A 24,336-nucleotide genomic window follows, 5' to 3' on the forward strand; every position below is an offset into this window, starting at 1 on the left:
TCTTGCTTTCCAGGCTTCAGTTGGGGTGGTGAGGATGGCGAATTTCTTCTGGGGACCAGTCCTGGAGGCCACGCCGGTTGCTAGATGCCCGGAAGACCTAGTGTGAAAGTCACCGGGAGGGGGGGCTAGAGAGCGGTTTGGCCAGAGGGAGGCGGGAGAAGCCCGTTACTAGGCAACTCAGCCCCTGTCGCCTCTCTCGGGAGAGACGCACTGGGCTTGCGCAGTGTTGACGCGACCTCCGGCGCGCCGCTGTTTGAAAGGCCCGAGCCTCGTGCGCTTGCGCAGTTAAGCCCGCGCAGGGCGCCCCAGCTGTCTGCACCCTAAACTCAGACCCTCCAGCATCTTCTTGGTCAGGCGAAGCCCACGACGTTGACATGCCGGAGATCCGCCTCCGCCATGTGGTATCCTGCAGTAGCCAGGACTCGGTGAGGGACTGGCGTGGAGGAGGTTGGAAGAAGTAAAGGAATTCTTGAGGGGGCCCTAGGAGAACTTTTGGAGCCCAAAAGGGGTTGAACAATAATCAGTTTCCGGGCTGCGAAGAAAAAAGAACTTTATTTGGGGTTTTAGGAACTGATATTAGAGAGACACAGATTTCCGTAAAACCGAAAGTGTGTTGGGAGAGAGAGTCAGGGGCTTATGAGGACAAAGGTCACCAGGTGGTTAAAGTTGTCTAGAGAGAATTGTAATTGCTCTGATACAAGAAATATTTGGCTTTAAAGAATAGGGTGTCATGAGTTACTTTAGGGTAAAGGCCCCATAAATAGGCCGTCATGAGTTACTTTACGGTAAGTGTCCGATAAGTATCTCGAGTTTCTGGTAGATGTCCTGGATGTCTGTGTTGAATGCAATAAGTGGTCAAAAGGTCACATTCCATCCAGGCTGAGACCTGCGTGGTCCCAATTCCTCGGTGGCCACCCAGCTCCATTTTAGAGAGCCCTTTTAGCAATACCGACTTCATTTTGATTTTCCTTTCACAAAAGGGACTTTGTGGAATTCTAAGGAGGGTCCTGGGAGAATTTCTCAGAGGCCATAAGGGAATTCTAGAGAGATGTGGAATAGAGGAACTTTCAGAGAGAAAAGGAGGGATAGGGGAGCTTCCTTGGAAAGCCCAGGGGTAAACTTCTAGGGGAAAATGCTGTAGGGGACTCAAGGCAGATGGTGTGTGGGGATTAATAGGGAAACTTAAATCTGGGGGATCTCAATGGAATAATTTGAGAGCTGGGGACCTAGCTGTCATCTCTGCACCCTAACTTGCCCTTTCCCACTCTTCTCTCCAGACCTACTGTGCAGAAAACCTTCTCAAGGCAGACACTTACCGAAAGTGGCACGCAGCCAAGGCAGGCGAGAAGACCATCTCTGTGGTGCTCCAGGTGATTCTGACCTCCCCCCATCTCCTTAATAGGAGTCTGGAGTTAACTGGCAGTGAGTTGAGGCACTTTCCCTTTGGGCCTCAGCTTCCTCACCTGGAAAATGAGCAGTGTGATCCCTGTGCCCCTTAGCAGGGGAGAAAGGTGATCCAGACACTAGGCCAGGGGTGAATCAGTGTGTGGTCCAGGTAGGTTGCTGCTACTTTCAGGGCCTCAGTTTTCTCAGCTGGAACAGAGTAAATCATTGCCGTGTATCCCGCCTTCTAAAGTCTCTGGGCTCAGGGCTGGAAGTTGTCTCATTATCATCTAAGCCAATCAACCTCATTTTATTTTTTTATTTTAAAAAATGTTTATTTATTTGGCTGCGCTGGTCTTAGTTGTGGCATGCGGGATCTAGTTCCCTGACCAGGGATCCAACCCCAGGCTCTCTGCGTTGGGAGTGTGGAGTCTTAACCACTGGACCACCAGGGAAGTCCACAGTCAACCTCACTTTAAAGATGAGGAAACTGGGGCATAGGGCAGGGCGAAGTGAAGTGGCCAGTCTAAGCTACCATGTCTGGAATGCTGAGCGCTCTGGTACATTCTCTGTGAAGTTGGAGGGAGGCAAAGAGGAAAGGGTAGTTTGACCCAAGATGGTTACAGAATTCCAAACAGGCTGTTCCTCTCCGGCATAAGAAGCTGGTGGGAGAAGCGAGCTAGGTGTGTTGCCAAGCATCTGCTCTTTGCCTGGTGCCGCTGGCCTGGGTGTTTTACCTGTGTGACCCAACTCTTCATGGAGTTGGATAATGTAGGGGCTGTCATCACCACTAATAAACGGCGGTGCTAAGACCTGAACCTACTGTGGGTGTTCTTAGCCGCTTTGTCCTGCTGCTCTGTGTTCATACCTTGGCTTTCTTGATTTTGGCCACATTCCTCCCTTCTGAATGTAGGGGGTGTTTGGGGAGGGATGTTGGGCGGCAACGCTTACCTGATTGTGTTAAAACCTATTACTGTCTCTCTCTTGCCCAGTGGTTCTGAAAAAGTTTTGGTTCACAGAACCTTTTGAGAATTAGGGAGAATCTGAGAATTCTCTTCCCAGGAAAAATACACAGACCCACAAGATTTTCTGAATGATTTTAGGAATTTAAATATCTCTTAGGTCCCTAACACAGTAAGAATAATGAGAGCTAACATTTATTCAACGTTACAGCTGCCTGGGAATTCCCTGGTGGTCCAGTGGTTAGGACTCCATGCTCCGAGGGCCTGGGTTCAATCCCTGGTCAGGGAACTAAAAGGAAAAAAAATTACAACTGCCGGTCACCATTCTAAACACCTCACATGGGTTAATTCATTGAATCCTCATAAAAACCCCATGACCTCGAGTCCTTTATTATCCCCTTTTACAAGGAAGAAACTAGTCCCAGAGAGGTTATACAAACTTGCCTAGAGCCAATGTTTTTTTTAGTTAGTCTTGGGACATGGATTTAAGACCCCACGTGTCCCTCTTACTCACCCTGTGACCTCAGGCAAATGGTTTCTTTTCTCTGAACCTGTTTTCTCATCTGCCCATTGGGAATAATGTGATCTGAGCCCAGGGTTGCTGTGAAAATCCGGTGATGTAATGTTTGCAAAAGTGCCCTGTCAGCAGGCAGGTGTTTGTGTAAAGGGAGGGATTCATGTGTTAATTACTGGACGCTGATTCTGCTGGGCTCTCTGGTCAGGAGATGATCAGGAACATCCCATTTGGGTCTGCACCCCGGTTGCACTGGGAACAAGAAGAGACAGGATATGGGGACCGAGGGAGCCAGACAAGCCACCGGATTCTCCGCCCTGGGAGACCAAAGGGGATATTGCACCTGTCACCAAAGTGGGAAACCTCGACAAGGGGCAGCTTGAGAAGGTGACACATTGGTTGGGATGTCCGGGTTTGCTACGACTTTGGGACATCCAGGGGACAGCTAGCGATTGGACATGGAACTGGAGATAGGGCTGTAGGAGTTGTCAGCACAGGGACAGGCCCTGGAGACTTGGGAGTGGATGGATTCATTTGTTCATTCATTCATAGAAGCGCCTTCTGTAGGCCCAGCACTGTTGTAGGTACTGGGGCATAGTGCAGGGGACATCACAAGACAAACGTACGTCAGTCCTGTGGAGATTTTACGTTGGCAAGGAAGGACTGACCGATTAATAAGTAAAACGTACGTATGTCAGGTGATGAGTGCCTAGGGAGGAAATTACATGGTTAAGAGAAGTGAGGAGGGACTTCCCTGGTGGCACAGTGGTTAAGACTCTGTGCTCCCACTGCAGGGGGCTGGGGTTCGATCCCTGGTCAGGGAACTGGATCCCACATGCGTGCCGCGACTAAGAGTTCACATGCCACAGCTAAGGAGCCCGCGGGCCACAACTAAGGAGCTGGCGAGCCGCAAGTAAGGAGCCCGCCTACCGCAACTAAGACCCAGTGCAACCAAATAAATAAATAAATATTAAAAAAAGAAAAAAGAGGAATGAGAAATGCCTCCAGTGGAAGATGAGGCAGTGGCAAGAGGTTTTTTTCTAAATAGGGGGTTAGGGAAGGCCTTCCTGAGTTATGCAGGTACCTGGGAAAGAAACAGAGTCCAAGGCAGGCTGGCGCCCGGTAGGCCGGTGCCAGGCTGGTGGTACCTGGCTGGTGTCTGGCGGGCTGGAGGGACAGCAGCAAGCCGTGTGTGTGGGTGGAGCGGAGTTGACAGGGGAGAGGGGTAGGTGCTGATAGGGTGGGGGTAGAGGACCCCTAACCTACGTAAGGCCTAAAAGCCATTGTAAGGATTTAAGCATTTACTCTGCATGAGATGGGAGCCGTGGAAGGCCTCTGAGCAGAGGAGGAACAGAACGTGACTTAGGTTCTCACAGAATCTTTTACTGATTGATTGATTGATTGATTGGCTGTGTTGGGTCTTCGTTGCTGCGTGCAGGCTTTTTCTAGTTGCGGGGAGCGGGGGCTACTCTTCATTGCAGCGCGAGGGCTTATTGCGGTGGCTTCTTTTGTTGCAGAGCACGGGCTCTAGGCGCACGGGCTTCAGTAGTTGTGGCTTGCGGGCTCAGTAGTTGTGGCTCGCGGGCTCAGTAGTTGTGGCTCGCGGGCTTAGTTGCTCCGCGGCACGTGGGACCTTCCCGGCCCAGGGCTCGAACTCGTGTCCCCTGCATTGGCAGGTGGATTCTTAACCACTGCGCCACCAGGGAAGCCCCCTCTCCCAGAATCTTCTGTGAGGTCTCCAGGTTGAGAATAAACTGCAGGGGAAAGTGCTGGAGCAGGCAGCACTGTCACAGCGGTTGTCGATTTATTTCGCGTTGGAGACCCTTCGGAAAATCTGATGGCGTTTGCCAGTTGGCAGCGTGCAGGGTGACTCCAGGCTCACCGAGTGCTAATTTCGGTTCTTTTCAAGCAAGTGATGAGAGGAAACTTCAGGACCCCAAGACATGTAGATTGATCTGTGGATTTTCCTACTACTGTGTATTTTTTTCCCCTCAAATAGCATCTCACAATATCTCTGTATTACCATCTGGGGTTCAGCCCTCTGCTCGTGGTGACAGCCCCACACGCCTTTTTCGTTTGCGGTGGCCGAAAGAGGCTCTATCGCCAACCCATCACCTGCTCCCAGGAGGGCAGTTCCAGCCTCTTTACTAACCGCTCCTGGGCCGGTGGGAGTAGCTGAGACGTAGCCCAGATGTAACTCCTCCCATCCCCCCCGGATGCTGAGGTGTGTTCTTTAGAAAAAATGTTCAGTAGCAAGGTGGACACGTTCTCTTTCTGTTTTTCAGTGGTTTTCTCATCACCCAGTTTGCCATTGTGATGTTTTAAAATTTTTTACCTTCTTTTGACATGACACGTGCGTACAGCAAAGCATACAGTCCAGTGAATCGTCAGGAACTGCAGCCCATGTACTGCCAACCAGATCAAGGAACAGAACACACCCCCTCCCACGCCCCCTTGTGCTCCTTCCTGTCACTGCTCCCCGACAAGGGTAACCATGGTGTAGATTTTTAACAGCATTGATTAGCTTTGGCTGGCTTTGAATTGTTCATAAATGGAATCACAGGGTATATAGTACTTTCACCTCTGGCTGCTCTTTTCTTTCCCAGCATTGTTTGTTAGTTTCATTTTGTTAGTTTCATCCTCCTTGCTGGGTGTGGCTGGGTAGTATGCCATTGTTGGAGATAACCACTGAGATTTTTTATTAACTTTACTTATCAAATGGGTGTTATTTGCATATGGTGCGTAACTCAAAAGGCACAAAAGGGAGGGTATACAGTGAAAAGGAAAACTCCTCCCCACCACCTGCTTCCATTCCCTACCCCCGCCCTCCCGATTTCTGCTGCCCAGGTCTTCCCTCCTGTGGCAACCACTGTGAGCCGTTTCTCATGTTACCCCCGGGTCACTCTGTCCATGTACAAGCGTATATATCCACCCCTCCCGACCTTTTAAAAAGTACACTGTATGTAAACAGTCCTCTCCCTTGTTTTCTTCCAAGAAACTGTATCTTGGAGATCCATTGTCATGGCATCAAGTTCTACCTTATTCTCTTTAATGGTGCATCAAGTTCTATCTTATTCTTTTTAACGGTGCATCAAGTTCTACCTTATTCTTTCATGGATGTGGAACAGTTTTTTTTGTTGTTATATTGGAGTAGAGTTTATTAACAATGTTGTGTTAGTTTCAAGTGTACAGCAAAGTGATTCAGTTATACGAATACATGTATCTATTCTTTTTCAAATTCTTTTCCCATTCAGGTTATTACAGAGTATTGAGCAGAGTTTCCTGTGCTATACAGTAGGTCCTTGTTGGTTATCTATTTTAAATATAGCAGCGTGTACATGTCAATCCCAAACTCCCAGTCTGTGCCTCCTCCCAACCCCTCCCCCTGGTAACCATAAGTTCGTTCTCTAAGTCTGTGAGTCTCTTTCTGTTTTGTTGGTAAGTTCGTTTGTATCTTTTTTTTTCTTTTTTTCTTTTTTTTATAGACTCGGCATAGAAGCAATAAAATATGATGTTTGTCTTGGAACAGTTTTTTTAATAAGATGTCTCTGGGACTTTGCAAACCTTCCATGTCTCATTTCTTCCACTGTCGTGAATTCTGTCTTCCTGGGAAAGGCGCACACAAACCCGGGCCACAGATGACTCACCCTGTGCTTAAGCCTTTCTCCTCACAGCTGATACTTACTGAACACTCACGTCTTTTTTCTTGAGGTAAAATTCACGTAATGTAAAGGTCTTAACCATTTGAAGTGTACAGTTCAGGGCTTTTTAGAATATTGACCATGTTCTGCCTTCATTCCTGCTGTCTAATCCAGAACATTTTCATCACCCCAAAAACAAACCGAAAACCATTAAGCGATCACTCCCTATTCCCCTTTCCCCAGGTTGCTGCTGGCAACCACCGATGTACTTTTGTTAAAATAGGGAATTCAATTGTTTATTTAATTTTATTTTTTTCACTCAAGTGAATTTACTGAATTAATCTGCATTTAACACTGCTGGTGTACATTTATATCAGCACTTGATATTAACCTTCTTTTTAATTTTTAAATCTTCAAGAAAAAATATATTACTATTTTAGTTTAAACTTAAAAAAAAATTCATTTATTTATTTTTATTTGGTTGTGCTGGGTCTTAGTTGTGGCAGGCGGGCTCCTCAGTTGCAGCTCGCCGGCTCCCCATTTGCAGCACGTGGACTCCTTAGTTGAGGCCAGTGAGCTCCTAGTTGTGGCTCGAGGGCTCCTTAGTTGCGGAGGCGGGCTCCTTAGTTGTGGCATGTGAACTCTTAGTTGTGGCATGCACACGTGATCTAGTTCCCTGACCAGGGATTAAACCCGGGCCCCCCGCGTTGGGATCATGGAGTATGAACCACTGCGCCATCGGGAAAGTCCCTCCAGTTTTTTAAAATTGAAGTATAGTTGATTTATAATGTTGTGTTAGTTTTAGATTTTTTTTCAGATTCTCTTCCATTATAGGTTATTACGAAATATGAAGTATAGTTCCCTGTGCAGTACAGTAGGTCCTTGTTGGTTCTCTACTTTATATATACTCGCGTGTATACGTATCACTGATATACTTTTTGTCTCTATGGATTTGTCTATACTGGACATTCATATAAATAAGACCATAGAATATGTGGCCTTTTGTCTGGCTCCTTTCACTTAGCATTAGGTTTTCGGGGTTCCTACATGTTGTAGCTTAGATCAGTGCTTCATTCCTTTTTACAGCTGAATACTGTTCCGTTGTAGGGAATATCATACAGTGTGTATCCATTCATAAACTGATGGGCATTTAGGTTGTTTCCATGTTTTTATAAGAGATTTTTTATTTATCAAAAGAAAGACAGGGGGGTATATGTGTGTGTTTAAAGTAGAAGTAGTCATATATGAAATAAGAACCATTCATTAAAAATATATATATATACATCCTACTAGATGGAGGACCCCATACTTTAAATGTGGGAGAGGCAGAGTTTTTTTTCAGCCACGCCCCATGGCATGCAGGATCTCAGTTCCCTGACCAGGGATCGAACCCTTGCTCCCTGCAGTGGAAGCTCGGAGTCTGAACCACTGGGCCACCAGGGAATTCCCAAGGTGTTGAGTTTTTATGTCAAGGATTGAAACTGGGGAATTGAGAAGCAGTGTTGGCTTGTCGTCAGGCAGTTGGGTCTGAATTTCTCTTCCAGTCACTAGCTATGTGTGACATGTGAGCCATTTATTTACCTGCCTGAGCCTCAGTTTCCCCATCTGTGAAGCTGGGAGAGTTACAGACCCTTCCTTCCAAGGTGATTGTGAGGATTCAGTGATGCCTGGCCCAGGAAGAGCTTAGCTAAGTGTGGTAGACAGAATAATGCCCCCAGTAGATACCCACATCCTAATCCCAGAACCTGTGAATATGTCCTTTATGTGGCAAAAGGGACTTTGTGGATGTGACGAACTGAGTATCTTGAGATGGTGAGATTGGCCTGGATGATTGGGGGGTGTGTGCACAGCGCAATCACAAGGGTCCTTAAAAGGGAAGGAGGGAGGCAGGAGAACCAGAGTCAGAGGAGATGTGAAGGCGGAAGCAGAGGTTGGAGCAATGCCATTGCTGGCTCCAAAGATGGAGGAAGGCACCGCAGCCGAGGAGTGCAGGGGCCTCTAGAAGCTGGAAACAAGACAAGGAAATGGGCTTCCCTGGTGGCACAGTGGTTAAGAATCCCCCTGCCAATGCAGGGGGCACGGGTTCGAGCCCTCGTCCTGGAAGATCCCACATGCCATGGAGCAACTAAGCCCATGCGCCACAACTACTGAGTCCGCGAGCTTAGAGCCTGTGCTCCGCAGCAAGAGAAGCCACCGCAGTGAGAAGCCCGCGCACCGCAATGAAGATCCAATGCAGCCAAAAATAAATAAAATAAATTAATTTTTTAAAAAAGCTTTAATAATAAAAAAAAAAAAGACAAGGAAACGATTCTCCCCCAGAACTTCTAGAAGGAATGCAGCCCTGCTGACACCTTTATTTTAGCCCAGCCAGGCTGCCTGGGCGCCAGCTGTGTGACCTCAGGGAAGTGACACAACCGCTTCCTGCCACCATTTGCTAACGTGTGAAATAGAGATAATAACAGCTCCTGTCTCTCTCGAAGAGCTGTGGGGCGGAGAGAAGATACAGCTATTATGGGTCTGCCACATCTGAGCACTTAGATGTCCGCTGCAATGGCTGTGGGTTGCGGTGGTTAGTATGTGTCATCTAGACTCCCCTCGGAAGGAGGACTGTTATGATGACGCTCCCCTTTCACTTGTGAGGAAACTGCAGCTCAGAGAGGTTATATGCCACCCAGGGCTGCACCGCTTGGAAGTGGCAGGGCTGGATTTGAAGTCAGGCTGACCTCCCCACAAGCCCAGGCTCCTTCCTTCCCCGGAGGGATGTTCCTGCCTACCGCAGGGTGCAGGCAGTGTCCGGGCCGCCTCCCGACGGGGAGGTGACAGGGCCGATCGGACCGTCAGATGATCCTGGTGTAGGGTGGCAGACTAGGTACCTTTGGGGGTTGTAGTAACTTGTCATTCTAGGAGCCAAATAAAAGATCCCCAGAGTGGAAAGCAGGAGACTTGCTTCAGCCATTCTTAACTGCCTTCCACCCCCACATGGCCTTTACTGTCAGACAGGAATGGCAGAAACTTTGGGGGCAAGCCATCCTACAGTCACCTCTTGCCTTCTTTTGACAAATAGTCATCAAGCAGCGACTAATACTGCCTCCTGACTGGCAGTGGCAGGGTGCCTGCTACATGCCGGTCCCTGAGGCCGTAGTATTTATGTGCATAATCCTAGATAGGGTGACCATCCCCACTTTACAGATGAGGAAACTGAGGCTCCAAGAGGTGAGCTGACAAGGCCACATAGCTAGCGTGTGGCAGAGCTGGGACTCAAACCCAGGAATCAGTGGTAAGCCAAACCAGACTAGGCCCCTACCCTCAGGGAGCTTCCCCGGAGCCCTGTGTGATTGGGGTTGGGGGTGACAGATGTGCCATTTGTCTGCATAGCGCCACCAAGGAGAACTCCGTGGTGGCGGGTTAGCGGCCCATCCGGCAGAGTCCGGCAGAGTCAGGGAAGTGGGTGTGGGAGCTTACGCGGTCGGTCGGTGAATATTTTCGAGCTCTGACTCTACACCCTGTGCTGCGTGCAGGGGACGCAGTGGCCCCACTCAGCCCTGTCTTCACTGTCACCGAGTTGACTTTGCAAGGAGACGAGGGGGCCCGGATGGGGGTCATCCCTCTTCCGAGGTCCCACAGAGAGCTGGGGGAGGGGGGCAGAGCGGCACTGACAGTGCGCTTTCCCTCCCCTGCAGTTAGAGAAGGAAGAGCAGATACACAGCGTGCACATCGGGAACGACGGCTCGGCCTTCGTGGAGGTGCTGGTGGGCAGCTCAGCCGGAGGGGCCGGGGAGCAGGACTACGAGGTAAGCCCCCTGCTGATCCCTGCCCCAGGCGCCCGCATCGAGGCCCCAGACCTCCCAGGCTCCAGACCAGGGTGGAGGCGAGTCACACTGACGGTGGCCCTCCAGAGGAGCCCAGGGTTCCCGGAGACAAAGAGCAGACCCAGGTGATAAGCTGTGTGCCGCAGGGATTTGGCTGAAATTGCAACGTGGCTGCAGAAACAACCAGAGGCACCTGTTTGTTCTACGATTCAGTCACTGCTTGAGAGCAAAACTCCTTTGCTTCTGGTCCCAGAACTTCTCAGAGATGTCGCAGCCAGTTGAGATTCCGAATTGCTTGGGGTGCCTCTCTTAGTTACTTTATTTGTGACAAATGTTTACAAGCCTTTTGCTCTATTACAAATACAGTAAGTCCCTTACATATGAACGAGTTCCGTTCCGAGAGCCTGTTTGTAAGTCCAGTTTGTTCATAAGTCCAACAAAGTTAGCCTAGGTACCCAACTAACACAGTAGTATAGTACTGTACTGTAATAGGTTTATAATACTTTTCACACAAATAATACCTAAAAAACAAGCGCAGAAAGTAAAGAAAACATTTTTAATCTTCCAGTAGAGTACCTTGAAAAGTACAGTAGCACAGTACAACAGCTGGCATACAGGGGCACGTTCGCATCTTTGAAAGTTCGCAACTTGAAAGTTTGTATGTAGGGGACTTACTGAAATTTGAAAATTGGCCCAATCCTTTTTTTAACCAGTTGAATGGATTCAAGCCGGAGCGGTGAGACCATAATGAGCCAGCTGGTCAGTCAGCAAAATGATCTGGGGTAAAAATCAACCTACTGTGAAAAAGAGAGGTTACAATTTTAAGTGAACAAATCAGTTGTTTTCTTGCAGTGAAAAATTTTGTTCAATTGAGGTATATTTCGCATATAATAAAATGCACAGGTCAGCGTTTTGACAGATGTACACACCCGCGTAACTGTCCCCCAGATCAAGACGCAGAGCATCGCTGGCCTTCCTGAAAGTTCCCTCGTGTCCCTTTGCAGTCACTCCTCCCACCCTCAGCTCAGGCCACCGCTGATCTCTTTTCTTGCCTGTCCTAGAATTTCACATAAGTGGAATTTTATATAGCATGTGTTCTTTCTTTGTGGCTGGCTTTACTCAACGTACTGTTTTTTTGGTGTTCTGACATATCATGTATATGTCAGCGGTCTGTTCCACCTTATTGTTGAGCCATATCACTGTAAGTGTAGATCCCAATTTGTTCATCCATTCTCTCGTTGACGGGCATCTGGGCTGTTGCCACTTTTTTTTTTTGGCCATGCCGTGCAGCCTACAGGATCTTAGTTCCCCAACCAGGGATTGAGCCCAGGCCCCAGCAGTGAAAGTGCTGAGTCCTAACCACTGGACCGCCAGGGAACTCCCCACCACTTTTTTTTTTTTTTTAATAAATTTATGTATTTTATTTATTTATTTTTGGCTGCGTTGGGTCGTTGTTGCTGCACGCGGGCTTTCTCTAGTTGCAGCGAGTGAGGGCTACTCTTCGTTGCGGTACACGGGCTTCTCACTGCGGTGGCTTCTCTTGTTGCAGATCACGGGCTCTAGGCGCGTGGGCTTTAGTAGTTGTGGCTCGTGGGCTCTAGAGCGCAGGCTCAGGAGTTGTGGCGCACGGGCTTAGTTGCTCCACGGCATGTGGGATCTTCCCAGACCAGGGCTCGAACCCGTGTCCCCTGCATTGGCAGGCGGATTCTTAACCACTGCACCACCAGGGAAGTCCACCACTTTTTGACTATTATGAAAAAAGCTGCTGTGAACATTCTTGTACAAGCCTCTGTGTAGAGATCTCTTTTAGGTAAATAACGTAAGAGTCGAATTGCAGGGTCTTCAGGTAGGTGTATGTTTTAACCTTATTAGAAATGGACAGTTTCCCAAAATGGTTGTATCAGTTTATATTCCCTTCAGCAGTATATGAGTTCTTTTTGCTTCCCATCCTTACTTATACTTGATATTGCCAGTCTTTTAAATGCATGTGTGTTGAATTTTATCAAGTGCTTTTTCCACCTTACAAGGTACGTTTTAACCAGGGAGGTTTTCCTTGAACACACATTCTTATTCTAAAGGTTCTAGGGAATTCCCTGGAGATCCAGTGGTTAGGATGCCACGCTCTCATTGCCGAGGGTCCAGATTCCATCCCTGGTCGGGGAACTAAAATCCCACAAGCTGCGTGGTGTGGCCCAAAAAATAATAATAATAAAATAAAAGTTCTATAAGTTGTAAAAAGGCAAACTAAGGCACATTATGTTTTGAAGAGTTTATTTGAGCAAACAGTTCAAATCAGGCAGCCAAAACTGAAAAATGATTAGGGGTGCTGTGTGGATGGGCTAGGACAGAGGTGTTTAGAGAGAAAACAGGGAAGCAAAGCAAAGCAATTATTTAATTGGCTAGAGCTTAAATGGTTCCCTTACTTGGGAAAATCTAGTGACTTGGCTATTCACGATTAGTTGATTTCATTTTCTTAGATTCGAGTACACCAACTCTGGCTTAGATTTTGGTTGGTTTACTTAGGCTACCTAAGGCACTAGAGTCACTGAGTCTAATGGCCTCCTTGTTTCAAATTTTAAATAAAATCAACAATCTTTGGGACTAAAAAAAAGAGTTTTCTGTGCTTCTTAGCAAAGAGATTTAGATCAAAATTCTACTTTATAATTATGGAGACAGAGTAAGTGCATTGTTAGCTAAAACTTTATCTAATCGGGCATGTGAATCTTTATTATTCTTATCTTATCTACCTAGAAAGGTGGAATGGTTAGCTTAGGGCTTGATCTTTTCAGAGTATGAAAACCCCTATGTCAATAGTCTCCCATTCTCTCAAGGTTTTTAATTAAACTTCTGCTGGAAGTTTTGTTATAACTGCTAGCCAAGACTGAATTAAAGACCCTGGGACTTAAAAGGTCTGGTTTCTGCCCAGAGACTAGATAGGTTGGAAGAGTCAAGAAAGAAAAGGAAAAAGGGCCGAGCAGGACTGGTCCGTTTCAATGTCACCCATACAAACGAAGCCAAAGGCACATATTTTAATAACTAGTGACATTTTCTACAAAATCATCAACATTAAAAAAATATATTTGTTTATTGTTTGTTTATTTGGCTGCACTGGGTCTTGGTTACGGCATGCGGGCTTCTTAGTTGCGACATGTGGGATCTAGTTCCCTGACCAGGGATCAAACCTGGGCCGCCTGCCTTGGGAGCGCGGAGTCTTAACCACTGGATCACCAGGGAAGTCCCAACATTTTTTTCTTTTAACCCCTCCAAGTTCTGCAAAGGGGATATCTAAGCTTGCAAGGTTAACGCAGTCTAGAGAATAAAGGTTTAATCCTAGAACCTTAAAGACAGTATTGGATAATAAAACAACTGGAGTTGTTTTCTCTTCACAGTGAGTGGGAGGAGAGTATATTGTGAGGGAGGCTCCCCCTTAGTGTGGGTGGCAGCTGCCAACCACAGCTTGTGTTGCCCCTTCATTTAGTCACTAGATGGTAATTCAGCTCTCCCATCGGCTCAGAATCAGCCCTTTTATAAACAAGTGTAGTCAAGGCCAGGGAGCTGGCTTCCCTTCTGTATAATTTTTGTCATCTTTGCTGTTTCCTTTTCATAATCAAGAGCTGAGCACAAGGAGATATCTAGTTACAGTCTATGTTTTTCTCAGCAAAAAGCTTTTGTTTTCTAATTTCACAGCGTGTCAGTTAGAAAAGAGACTAAGTAACAGATTACACCCAACTAAAGGTGGCTTACTGCCTAAGAATATATATTGTTTCCTTAGGAGGGAAGTCCAGCATTAGGCAGATCCAGAGTTGATTGGGCAACTGAACAAAGTCAGGGTGCTTGGTTGGGCACCTCTTGATTCTTTTGGACTTTGCCCACATGGTTACAAGATGGTTGCTATGGCTCCATCTATCACCTAGTAGCATCCGAAGCAGAAAGCGGAGGAGTGGAATGGCAGAAAAGCAGTGGTTTTCTTCCATCCTCTGTTTCTCTTTAATGAAGAAGGAAAATCTTTCCCAAAAGCTTCCAGCAGCCTTCCTCTTAACATCGAATTGTCCATCCTTGGACCAGCCACTGGCAGAGGGAATCGGACCACTTGGACCAATCACGGTTCATCCCTTAGTGTTGGGCACACAGCTCTTCCACTGCTTTTCAAAACTGCCTGGTCAGTTTTTGTTCCTTCGTCATACTGTTAATAGCTCCATTTATTTCTTTAGACTGTTAAACACAATTACGTTTATATTGTGTGTTTGATAATGTCAATATGTGCAGTCTTTGTGGGTCTGAGTCTGCAGTTTATAGTTTCTGCTGACCCTAAATCATGGCAGCCTGTTTCCTTATGCCTCATGGGTGTGTGTGTGTGTGTGTGTGTGTGTGTGTGTGTGATTGTTGATTCTGCGTTTGGGGAGTGTATCTGTGGGAATTCTTTGAGGGCCTGGTTTGAAGTACGTTCCTCCAAAGAGGATTTGCCCCAGCACCAGGTGATACTACATACATGGGACCACTTAAAATTTTCACCTTGGGTTCTTCCACGCAGATAACTAGTGTGGATTTTTACTGCAAATCCTTGAGAGTACAGACCTGCGGTTAGGAGTCTCCAGAGAGAATTTTTCAGCTTTTCTCTGCTGTCTCCCCAGAGCTAAAGCCTCCCACTGACTCTTCCCACAAGGCACATTCCTTCCTAATTTACCCACGGAGCGTGTTGCCCTTTGGAGAGGCCCAGCTCTCTGCTCTGTGGCACGGTCCCTAGGATGCCTTTCTTCCTGACTTGGAGCACAGGCTTTCTTTCTTGGTCTCTCCTGCTACCACCACCTAGAGCCCTTTAAAATCAAGCTCTGTGCCACCGGGAATCACCAACATCAGTGCCACCCACTGTATCAGTCAGGGTCCCACCAGGAGACTGAAACCACACCAGTTAGTTTAACAGAGAGAATTAACGTAAAGAATTAGTAACAAGGTATTGAACCGAAGAGGCCAGAAGACTAAGGCAGGACGCGGAAGCAACTGCAGGGGGCAGTCACCGCCCTTAGGGTTGGAGGAACAAAAGGAAGAGGTTGGCATGACTGAAGGGTAGATGTTTCCAAGCTTGGAGGTGGGGCCCTTGGAGCTGAAACTCAGACCCTGAGGAAGGGGAGCTCCCTGGCTGGTTCTGGTATGTCCCTGAGAGGGTGCAGTGAGGCCAGTTCTGCAGGTGTTGGGAAGCTGCAAACTGGATTCATCTGCCGCCCCGGGGGAAGAACAACAGCTGCAGACGCAGGAGCGAAGCACACCTGGGTGCTGCTCGGGGGATCTGCAAGAAGGCTCAGGTCCCGCCTCCCTCCTCCAGCCTTGTCTCTCTAGCTCCCCCTGCTGGCAGAGCCTGACAAGGAGCAGCTGGAGATTAGAAACGTCCCCAGCATCCCAGAGCTGAGCTACCAAGGGTGGGGTGTTTTGTTTTCTTTTCTTCTCTTTTTAAAATATTTTTTGTTTTTTCTTCTTTTGTATTTTTTCTATTTTATTTTATTCTTTATTTATTTTGTTTGTTTGTTTTTTGAGGGCGGGTTTGAACTGAGAGGCAGTCACTTAGTAATGGGTGCAGCTCCCCTACCTCTTTGGATTCTGCACTGTGATTTCTGGCCTCTCTTCTGCTGACTCAGCTGTGCGTTTCAAAACGGTGTTTGAGGGAATTCCCTGGTGGTTCAGTGGTTAGGACTCCACGCTTTCACTGCCAAGGGCACAGGTTCAGTCCCCGGTCAGGAAACTAAGATCCCACAAGCTGTGTGGTATGGCCAAAAAAAAAAAAAAAAAAAAATACAATAAGGTGTATGAATATTGTGCCAGTCATTGTGAATATCCTCTGCTGGTGAGGGTTCCTGAAGCTCCCTGTCCTGAGGGTTCCTGCCATGTGGCCAGATACGGAAGACTCTGGAAGAATTTAGAGAAGGGTGGTTCAGATCTGGCACTAGAAGGACCCCTCTGGGGCCTGTGTCAGGGAAGGACTGACTGGAGGCCCAGAAATGAGAAGGGTCTAGAGGCCCTGAGGCAGGTTGATGTACAGCTGGATCTGGCGACTCCCTGGTCCCTGCTCAGGCCCCTGCCCTCTTCCAGCCCCTAGGAGGTGTCACTGAAACCAGCCAGGCCTGGTTCTCATCCTGTGTGCCTTTCCCCAGGTCCTTCTGGTCACTTCGTCTTTCATGTCCCCTTCCGAGAGTCGCAGTGGCTCAAATTCCAACCGCGTTCGCATTTTTGGGCCCGACAAGTTGGTCCGGGCAGCAGCAGAGAAGCGCTGGGACCGCGTCAAAATTGTCTGCAGCCAGCCCTACAGCAAGGTACCCAGGGTGGGAGTGGGGTCCTTGGTCCCGAGCCACGAGAGAGACGAGAGGCCGATGTTGAGTCCCAGAGGGCTGGGAGGACCGGACAGTTGGTCTCCCCGTGGGATTACAAGGAGGCTGGGTTCCTGCGTTCTCTGAAATTGGTTTGAGGTCCTCCCCGTATAGGAATCTTCGCTTCCTGGAGGGAGATGAGGAAGGATGACCTGTAAGACCTCAGGGGAATTGGGGGCGGGAGCTGCTGACTTGTTGGAGATGGGGCCTCGTAGAATTGGGCCTCAGAGTTAATATCACGAGATCTGGAGTCAGAACGCTGGTTTAAAACCTGGCTTCTCCACTCCTTGGCTGTGTGACCTCTGGCTTCAGTTTCCTGATCCTTACGGGGTTGCTGTAAGTTAGGGATGCTAAGCTGTGGTGACGAGACCCGAGTATGTAATGACAGCACACAGTAAAGGTATACTTCTTATACCTCTGGATCTGTCCCGGGAGGTGTTTGGCCAGTCATCCCGGACCCAGTCTCCTTCCATCTCATGGCTCTGCATCCACCCAGCAGAGGGGGAAAGAGTCTGGAGCATTTCTGAGTTCCAGAAGTGATACCCAGCCCTCCCTCCCATTCCACAGGCAGGAGTTTGGTACGCAGAGTGGATTTGCTTAGACATCCAGCAGAGGCTTAAGGAGCTGGTGCATGTGAAGGGCTTTACACCGAGCCTGACCCCAAGTTAGGGCTCAATGACAGCTTGCTGTTATCATCCTTGTCGTTATCATGCGGTCACGTCCCCACATGTGTGTGTCCATAGGAGGGAAAGAGCCAGAAAGGGGTTTCTGTAAATAAAAGGGATTGGGGCCAAGCCTTAGTCCTTGGCCACACTCCCTGATTCCCACCCCTCCTCTCCCAGGATGCCCCCTATGGCCTGAGTTTTGTAAGGTTTCACAGCCCCCCAGACAAAGAGGAGGCCGAGGCCTCATCCCAGGTAAGCTCTACCTGCCACCGCCCAGAACCTTCTCCCCACCTCTTCACCCCACCCTGCTGACAGCCCTCCCACTGCGCTGACCTTGTGGGACCTTAGAAAGTGACCAAGCTCGGCCAGTTCCGCGTGAAGGAGGAGGATGAGAGCGCCAGCTCGCTGAGACCCGGGGCTCTCTTCTTCAGCCGGATCAACAAGACCCCCCCAGGTGAGTGCGGGAAACCTGGGTCCTGAATGAGTAAAGGCCGGGGGCCTGGACTCCTGGGTCACTCTCAGGTCTTGGGAACAACACTCTGTGTCCCATGGATAGGAGCCGAAGGGTCTGAGGGTCCAGCCCTCTCAGCCTGGCTCCACTTTCTCCCTCTGCAGTCGCAGCCAGTGACCCAGCAGGACCCAGCTATGCAGCTGCTACACTGCAGGCCTCCAGTGCCGCCTCCTCTGCCTCTCCGGCCTCCAAGACAGTAGGCAGCACCTCCAAGGTGAGATCATCGGACCCTGGTGGGGTGGAAAGGGAGGAGGTGAGCTGGAGGCCTCGGCCCATCCCACCCCCTCATCCTCAGGAGTCCCCCAGAGGCAAGAGGAAGCTGGATTTGAGCCACGAAGAAAAGAAGACCCCCAGCAAACCGTCCACCCAGCCCTCACCACCCGCCCTCAAGAGACCCAAATGTGAGCAAACTGGATTCCTTGTTCCCACAGGGGCCTGGATCCTGGGTCTGAGGGGGGAGGGGCCGGGGGCCCGGATCCTGGGTCTGAGGTGGGAGGGGCCGGGGGCCTGGATCCTGGGTCTGAGGTGGGAGGGGCCGGGGGCCTGGATTCTGGGTCTGGGTAGGGAAGGGCTGGGGGTGTAGCCCTACAGCTACTGACTGAATCCACTCCTTGGCCTCCCCAGTGTCAGCTCCCACCCCTACCCCAGCCACTGCCCCTGTCCCTGCCGCAGCACGGGGGGCGGCGCCAGGGAAGCCCCGAGGAGAAGGTGCTGAGCCCAGGGCCCCCCGCGCCGGCCCGCAGGAGCTGGGGAAGATCCTTCAGGGTGTGGTGGTGGTACTGAGCGGCTTCCAGAACCCCTTCCGCTCGGAGCTCCGGGACAAGGCCCTGGAGCTGGGGGCCAAGTATCGTCCAGACTGGACTCCAGACAGCACCCATCTCATGTAGGCCTGCGACCCCTCCCCACGCTCCCCGCTGCCTCTCCTCTGCCTCTCTTCGTCTCCTCTGTGTTGCCTTCTCTCTGTTACTTCACCTCTCTGTATCCTCTGCCTCTTGTTCTCTTTCTCTTCTTCCCTCTGATTCTTAAAGTCTTCCCCTCGGCCTCCCTGTGTCTTTTCTGCTTCTCCCACATCTGTCCCGTGTCTCTCCCTGTCTCTCTCTTTCCGTGCCCCTTGTCCCTCTTTGCCCTTCACCTCTCAGATCACACCGGGCTGACACCCTCCATTCCGCTCTCTGCCAGCTGCGCCTTTGCCAACACCCCCAAGTACAGCCAGGTCCTAGGCCTCGGAGGCCGAATCGTGCGGAAAGAGTGGGTGCTGGACTGTCACCGCATGCGGCGGCGGCTGCCCTCTCGGAGGTGAGGCCTCCCTGCGCGCATGTGGTTTACACACGCACACCCCGACCCTGCCCCTTGTCCCCATGCTGGGCAGTGTCAGGGATCTGGAGAGAAATCAGGCCAGGCACTTCTGGCCCAGAGTCAGCAGACTTCCCAGAGGAGGAGGGGCAGGGCGGGAGACACAGTGCGGGGCAGCGAGGGGCGGTCCGTGCAGGGCTCTGGGAAGTCTGCTTAGTGAAGGAAAAGGACACTGCAGGCTGGAGACACAGCATTCCCAAAGCCTCAGGGCAGAGAGCGCCCGTTCACATTCCTTCACCCGAAGCCCCTGCTTGGCGCCAGGCTGGGCTGTGCAATGCTGGCCCCCCGACGTCGGGTCCTGCCCTGGAAGGCCTCTGACTTTGATGAGGGGCCGGACTTAGCTCTAAAACAGTTTGGAAGCAGGCCCAAGGGGAGGGCTGCAGTGAGCTAGGGGTCTTCAAGGAAGAGAACAGGTTTGCCAGGCTGAACAGACGCGGAGAGCATGCCTGGGCGGAGGAGCCGGGGTTGGAGTCAGCCTGGTGTCTGCCCAGAGGAGCTGCAGGGGCACTCAGCGCCTAATGAGAAACTGACTTTGATTCTCAAAAGGGAGAATTATTTCTGATTTTTTTTGTTGTTCCTTTTCTGAAATGAGGCATTTCTTCCCAAAGAGGGAAGGGAAGCCAGGAAGTGCTCTGGTCTCCGATGTGGGTGGCTGGGGGTCTCTGGGGCCCTTCCGGAGCTGGGAGGAGGGTGGGCTAGGAGAGGAGCCATGATTGCCACCCTGAGTATTTAGTAAATACTGAATAAACAGCCAGTGCCTGTTGCTTCCTAAGCCCCCTCCCCACCTCTCCCGGAGAACACATCTGCTGTTTGTCTGAGGCCTGATTCCTCCCCCAGGTACCTCATGGCTGGGCCCGACTCGAGCAGCGAGGACGAGGGGGGCTCTCATGGCGGCAGCAGTGGGGATGAAGCCCCCAAGCCTCCCCGAAAGGTCTGATGCCCCTGGCCCGGGCGGGGGAGGGTGGAGTGGAGGGGGGGGAGATGGGTGTGTCATGGTACCCAAACTCTCCACTCCTGCCTCCTGCAGGCGCCCCCCACGCTCACACCCGCGCTGCCCCTTCCGTCCTTGCTGACCCACCCTCCCTCCTCAGCGCCTCCAGACCAAAGCCAAGCCCTCTCAGGCAGCAGGACCTAGCTCACCCCAGAGACCCCCAACCCCAGAAGAGACCAAACCACCCTCACCAGGGCCCCAGGAAGATACTGACACCAAGGGGGAGCAGTCAGGTCAGAGCCTGAGGGAGGAGGGGCCGGGGGCCTGGATCCTGGGTCTGAGGGGGGAGGGGCCGGGGGCCTGGATCCTGGGTCTGAGGGGGGAGGGGCCGGGGGCCTGGATCCTGGGTCTGAGGGGGGAGGGGCTGGGGGCCTGGACTCTGGGTCTGAGGGAGGAGGGGCTGGATTCCAGGCAATGGATCTGGGGTAGAGGGTGGCTGTCCCACCCCCCACAACCCCTAACTGGATTTGGAGGCCCACTGAGCCTGCGGGTTGGAATGCCTGCATCTGTGCTCAGGCATGAGACTGGGAGGGAGGGTTACCGGTCTTCCCAGACGAGAAGGCATGGGCCTCGCATTGACTAAGCTTCCATTCGCAGAAGGACAGGACAATGGGGCAGAAGATTCTGGGGACACCGAGGATGAGCTGAGAAGGTAGGGTTTGGGCTGGGGGTCAGGGTGGCCCTGGCCTTGCGGGGAGGGGCATCTGGTCTGCATGCTCCTACCCCACCCCTCTTGGCCTCTCCAGGGTGGCCGAGCAGAAGGAACAAAGGCCGCCCTCTGGCGAGGAGAATGGCAAGGACCCGTACGCAGGATCCACGGATGAGAACACGGACAATGAAGGTCCCCCGGAGTCTCCCAATCTGCCGATTCCCGAGCTCCCAGGTGGGAAATCCTCCCTCCTGATGTGGGATTTGGCCCTGTTACTTCTCTGCCATGACTTGCCCCAGCCGGCCCTGGGCTGGCTGCTGCCCCCTGTGACTTGTCTTCCAGGCTCCTCACCCCCAGTCCCTGGCCTTTGCCACCTCCTTGTCCTCTTAGGCCTGTTCCCTTCCTTTCAGCATCCTCTCCTGACTTCCCTCTCTGTCCCTGTCCTGACTTCTGCTGTGACCGCTTCCATCACAGCCCAGCCCCAGGCGAGACCCCCTTTGGCTTTCCACTCCCTCATGCCAGGGGCCTCCCACTCCCTAGGCTTCAGGATCACCCGGGGGCTTTTAAAATCTGCAGGTGCCCAGGCTCCACCCCCTGGGTTCGGCTTTGTCGGTGTGTGGTGGGGCCTGGGGAACACAGGTGCTGTGGGCATGGGCGCTGATCTCTGTTGGGACCTACATGGTGCCAGCATTGTTATTCGTCACCCCAGACATGATTGCTGGGGGCGTGGGTCAGGGCCAGGTCAAGAATGAAAGGAGAGGGGAACTGCTCTGGCGGCCCAGTGGTTAAGACTCTGGAGTCTGTGCTCCCATTGCAGAGGGCACGGGTTCGATCCCTGGTTAGGGAACTAAGATCCCACATACTGCGCGGTGAGGCCAAAAAAAACAGAGTGAGAATGAAGGGAGAGCCGGACAGTCAGAGGGTCTGAGCAGAGGTGAGGGTCAGTGGCCACTGGAAGAAGCTGTTTCTGCTCGGTTCCTCATGGGTGATGGGCAGGAAAGTACTTTGATCCTCCAAAGCCCCAAACATGGCATCGGCAACTTGATGGCAAATCATATCAAACTGGAACGAAGAACCACCCTGAAGGTCAGAGCCAGAGAAGGCGCTGATTAAAAAGGAGTGGGACAGCCATGGCGTGGAAGTAGCAGGATGTGAAATTTCCAAGCCAGGCCAAGCTAATTAAGTGATTGACCTGGTGGAAGAGACATGTTGCAATAATAGTAATTGCGTCTTTTATCATTCTTGCAACAAAATGAAGCAAAACTCCCCAGAGGCTCAGATGGGCCTGGCGGGAACCACCGCTTGTCATGGATTATTCCCGTGCCAGGCTGTACACGGACACCCCTTTCCCCCTCTGGCGGCTGCGCCGGCCTTGCTGTCCTGCCTCTGCGTGTTCTGTGGCTCCTGGCTGGTGCCCTGGGACTCCAGGGGCCTCATGCTCGGCTCTCCCGCCATCTCCCCTGCAGACTTTTTCCAGGGCAAACACTTCTTCCTGTACGGGGAGTTCCCGGGGGACGAGCGGCGGACGCTCAGCCGTTATGTCACAGCCTTCAACGGGTCAGTCTCCGGGGACAGGGGAGGCAGGGGAGGAGGTGTGGTAGGTCGTGGGGAGTAGGGCCATCTGGAGGATGGAGAAGCCCGTACCCCCAGGCTGGGCACAGGCTGTGGAGTTCCGTGCCAGACCTGCTCACGCTGCTGGGCAGCCCTGGATGCATAGCTTCCCCTCGGGTTCCTCTTCTCTAAAGCGAGGCTCCACAGTGCCCTTCTGAAAGGATTGGCGCCTGCGGGAGCTGTCGGCTTCGGGGCTGTGGCGAGCCTGGCTCGTGGGAGAGTGGGGGACCCACAGGCGGCCTATAGGGGACATAGATGGGGATGGGGAATGGCCTCCGAGGATGGTTGGGGAGTAGGGTGTCAAGAGAGGGGACACCGATTCTCTGCCTCTTTTCTTCTCCTGCCAGGGAGCTTGAGGACTATATGAGCGACCGGGTACAGTTTGTGATCACGGCACAGGAGTGGGACCCCAGCTTTGAGGAGGTGAGTCCTGAAGGGGCAGGGAGAGGGAGACCAAACCTGCCCTAGCATCCCCCCGACCCCCTCCTGGCTCACATGTTCCTGCATGCACGCCACCCCACCTTGCAGGCCTTGATGGACAACCCCTCCTTGGTGTTCGTCCGTCCCCGGTGGATCTACAGTTGCAACGAGAAGCAGAAGTTACTTCCCCACCAGCTCTATGGGGTGGTGCCCCAGGCATGAAGTATGTGCTCTCACACACATGAGTTTATTAATAAAGGTGACTTGGTTTGGAGCAGCTGCCCCTCTCACCCGTGTCTCCCAGAACCCACAACAGGTTCCCAGCTTTCTGTCTTATGTTTGGTTTTGCTTCCCCTCTGAAGGCCGGGTCTTTGGGCTGCCTAATGACTCCTGTGCTGGGGTCCCAGAAAGAACGAAGGGCTCTCTATCTGGGGTCTGGTAGGGAAGGAGCTCTTTGTCACTTCTTCGGGGCCCCTCCCCGCTTTGGTGGCAGGTGGTAGGGAATTAGGAATCTGACAGCACCACCCTCAGCTGCTTCTGACCTCCCTGGAGCCCATTCCTGTGTCTCAGTTGTCCCTCTGGGGGTCCTGGACTGGGGGCTGGCATATTCATGGGATAGGCCTCTCTCTCTGTCTAAGTCTCAGCTCTCTGGGCCAGGGACATCTCCCTTTCTCCAGGGCTCTCAGAAGTAGCTGTGAAACTGTCACCAGCCTGGTTTGATATCACCTCATTTGGGAGGTAGAATTGGGGGAAGGGGCATTTTAATCACCCCCCCCAAATCCTGAACCCCCTTCAAGGATCCACCACATTTAAGGTGGGAACTGAACTGGGCGTTAGAGAGTCAGGGTAGAAGGTGGGATAGGGCCATGGTGTGGGCGAAGGCCGGGAAGTGGGAGCCAGCCTGGTGTCCAGGGGGCAGTTGAAGGAGCACGGCCCCTCTGGTGACGAGGCTTTAGGGGCAGACCTAGCTGGAAAGGTGGGCACAGTCCTGGCAGCTGTGCCGTCCAGTGCAGTAGCCACTGGACACAGGTGGCTATTTAACCTTAATGACAGGGACTTCCCTGGTGGTCCAGTGGTCAGGACTCTGTGCTTCCACTGCAGGGGGCCCGGGTTTGATCCCTGGTTGTGGAACTAAGATCCCACATGCCTCGCGGTACGGCCATACATAAATAAATGAATGAATAAATGAATAAAATAAACTTAAGGACAGTGAAACAAAAGGAAAAATTCACTTCCTCAGTCACACTGGGCACAGTTCAAGTGCTCACTGGCTCCTGAGCTGGACAGCACCGACGGAGAGCCTTTCCCTCGCTGTAGAAAGCAGGACAGGGCGGTCCAGAAGCACTGTGAACGGCAGGCTGAGAAGCTTGGACTTCATCCTGGGGAGGTCAGGAAGGGGTTGAAGGGCAAAGGGCAGGGTCAGAGCTAGGTAGCAAATGACCACAAACTTAGTGTCTTAAAACAAAAGAAA

At 51.4% G+C, this 24,336-nt stretch overlaps 1 protein-coding gene across 1 annotated transcript; it reads left to right on the forward strand.

The window, feature by feature from the left end:
- The first annotated feature begins 374 nt into the window (after positions 1-374).
- On the forward strand, positions 375-23,087 carry XRCC1 (X-ray repair cross complementing 1). The gene is made up of 17 exons (XM_065898941.1): positions 375-425; positions 1,278-1,370; positions 10,181-10,291; positions 16,453-16,611; positions 17,508-17,582; positions 17,679-17,784; positions 17,946-18,055; positions 18,131-18,242; positions 18,466-18,724; positions 19,021-19,137; positions 20,032-20,125; positions 20,286-20,418; positions 20,783-20,837; positions 20,932-21,068; positions 22,301-22,391; positions 22,793-22,868; positions 22,974-23,087. Exons 1-17 carry the CDS (start codon positions 375-377, stop codon positions 23,085-23,087), a joined length of 1,893 nt encoding a protein of 630 aa, XP_065755013.1.
- The last annotated feature ends 1,249 nt before the right edge of the window (positions 23,088-24,336 follow it).

The sequence above is a fragment of the Phocoena phocoena genome, chromosome 20 (assembly GCF_963924675.1).
Source record: "Phocoena phocoena chromosome 20, mPhoPho1.1, whole genome shotgun sequence".
In the NCBI taxonomy this organism is placed as follows: domain Eukaryota; kingdom Metazoa; phylum Chordata; class Mammalia; order Artiodactyla; family Phocoenidae; genus Phocoena; species Phocoena phocoena.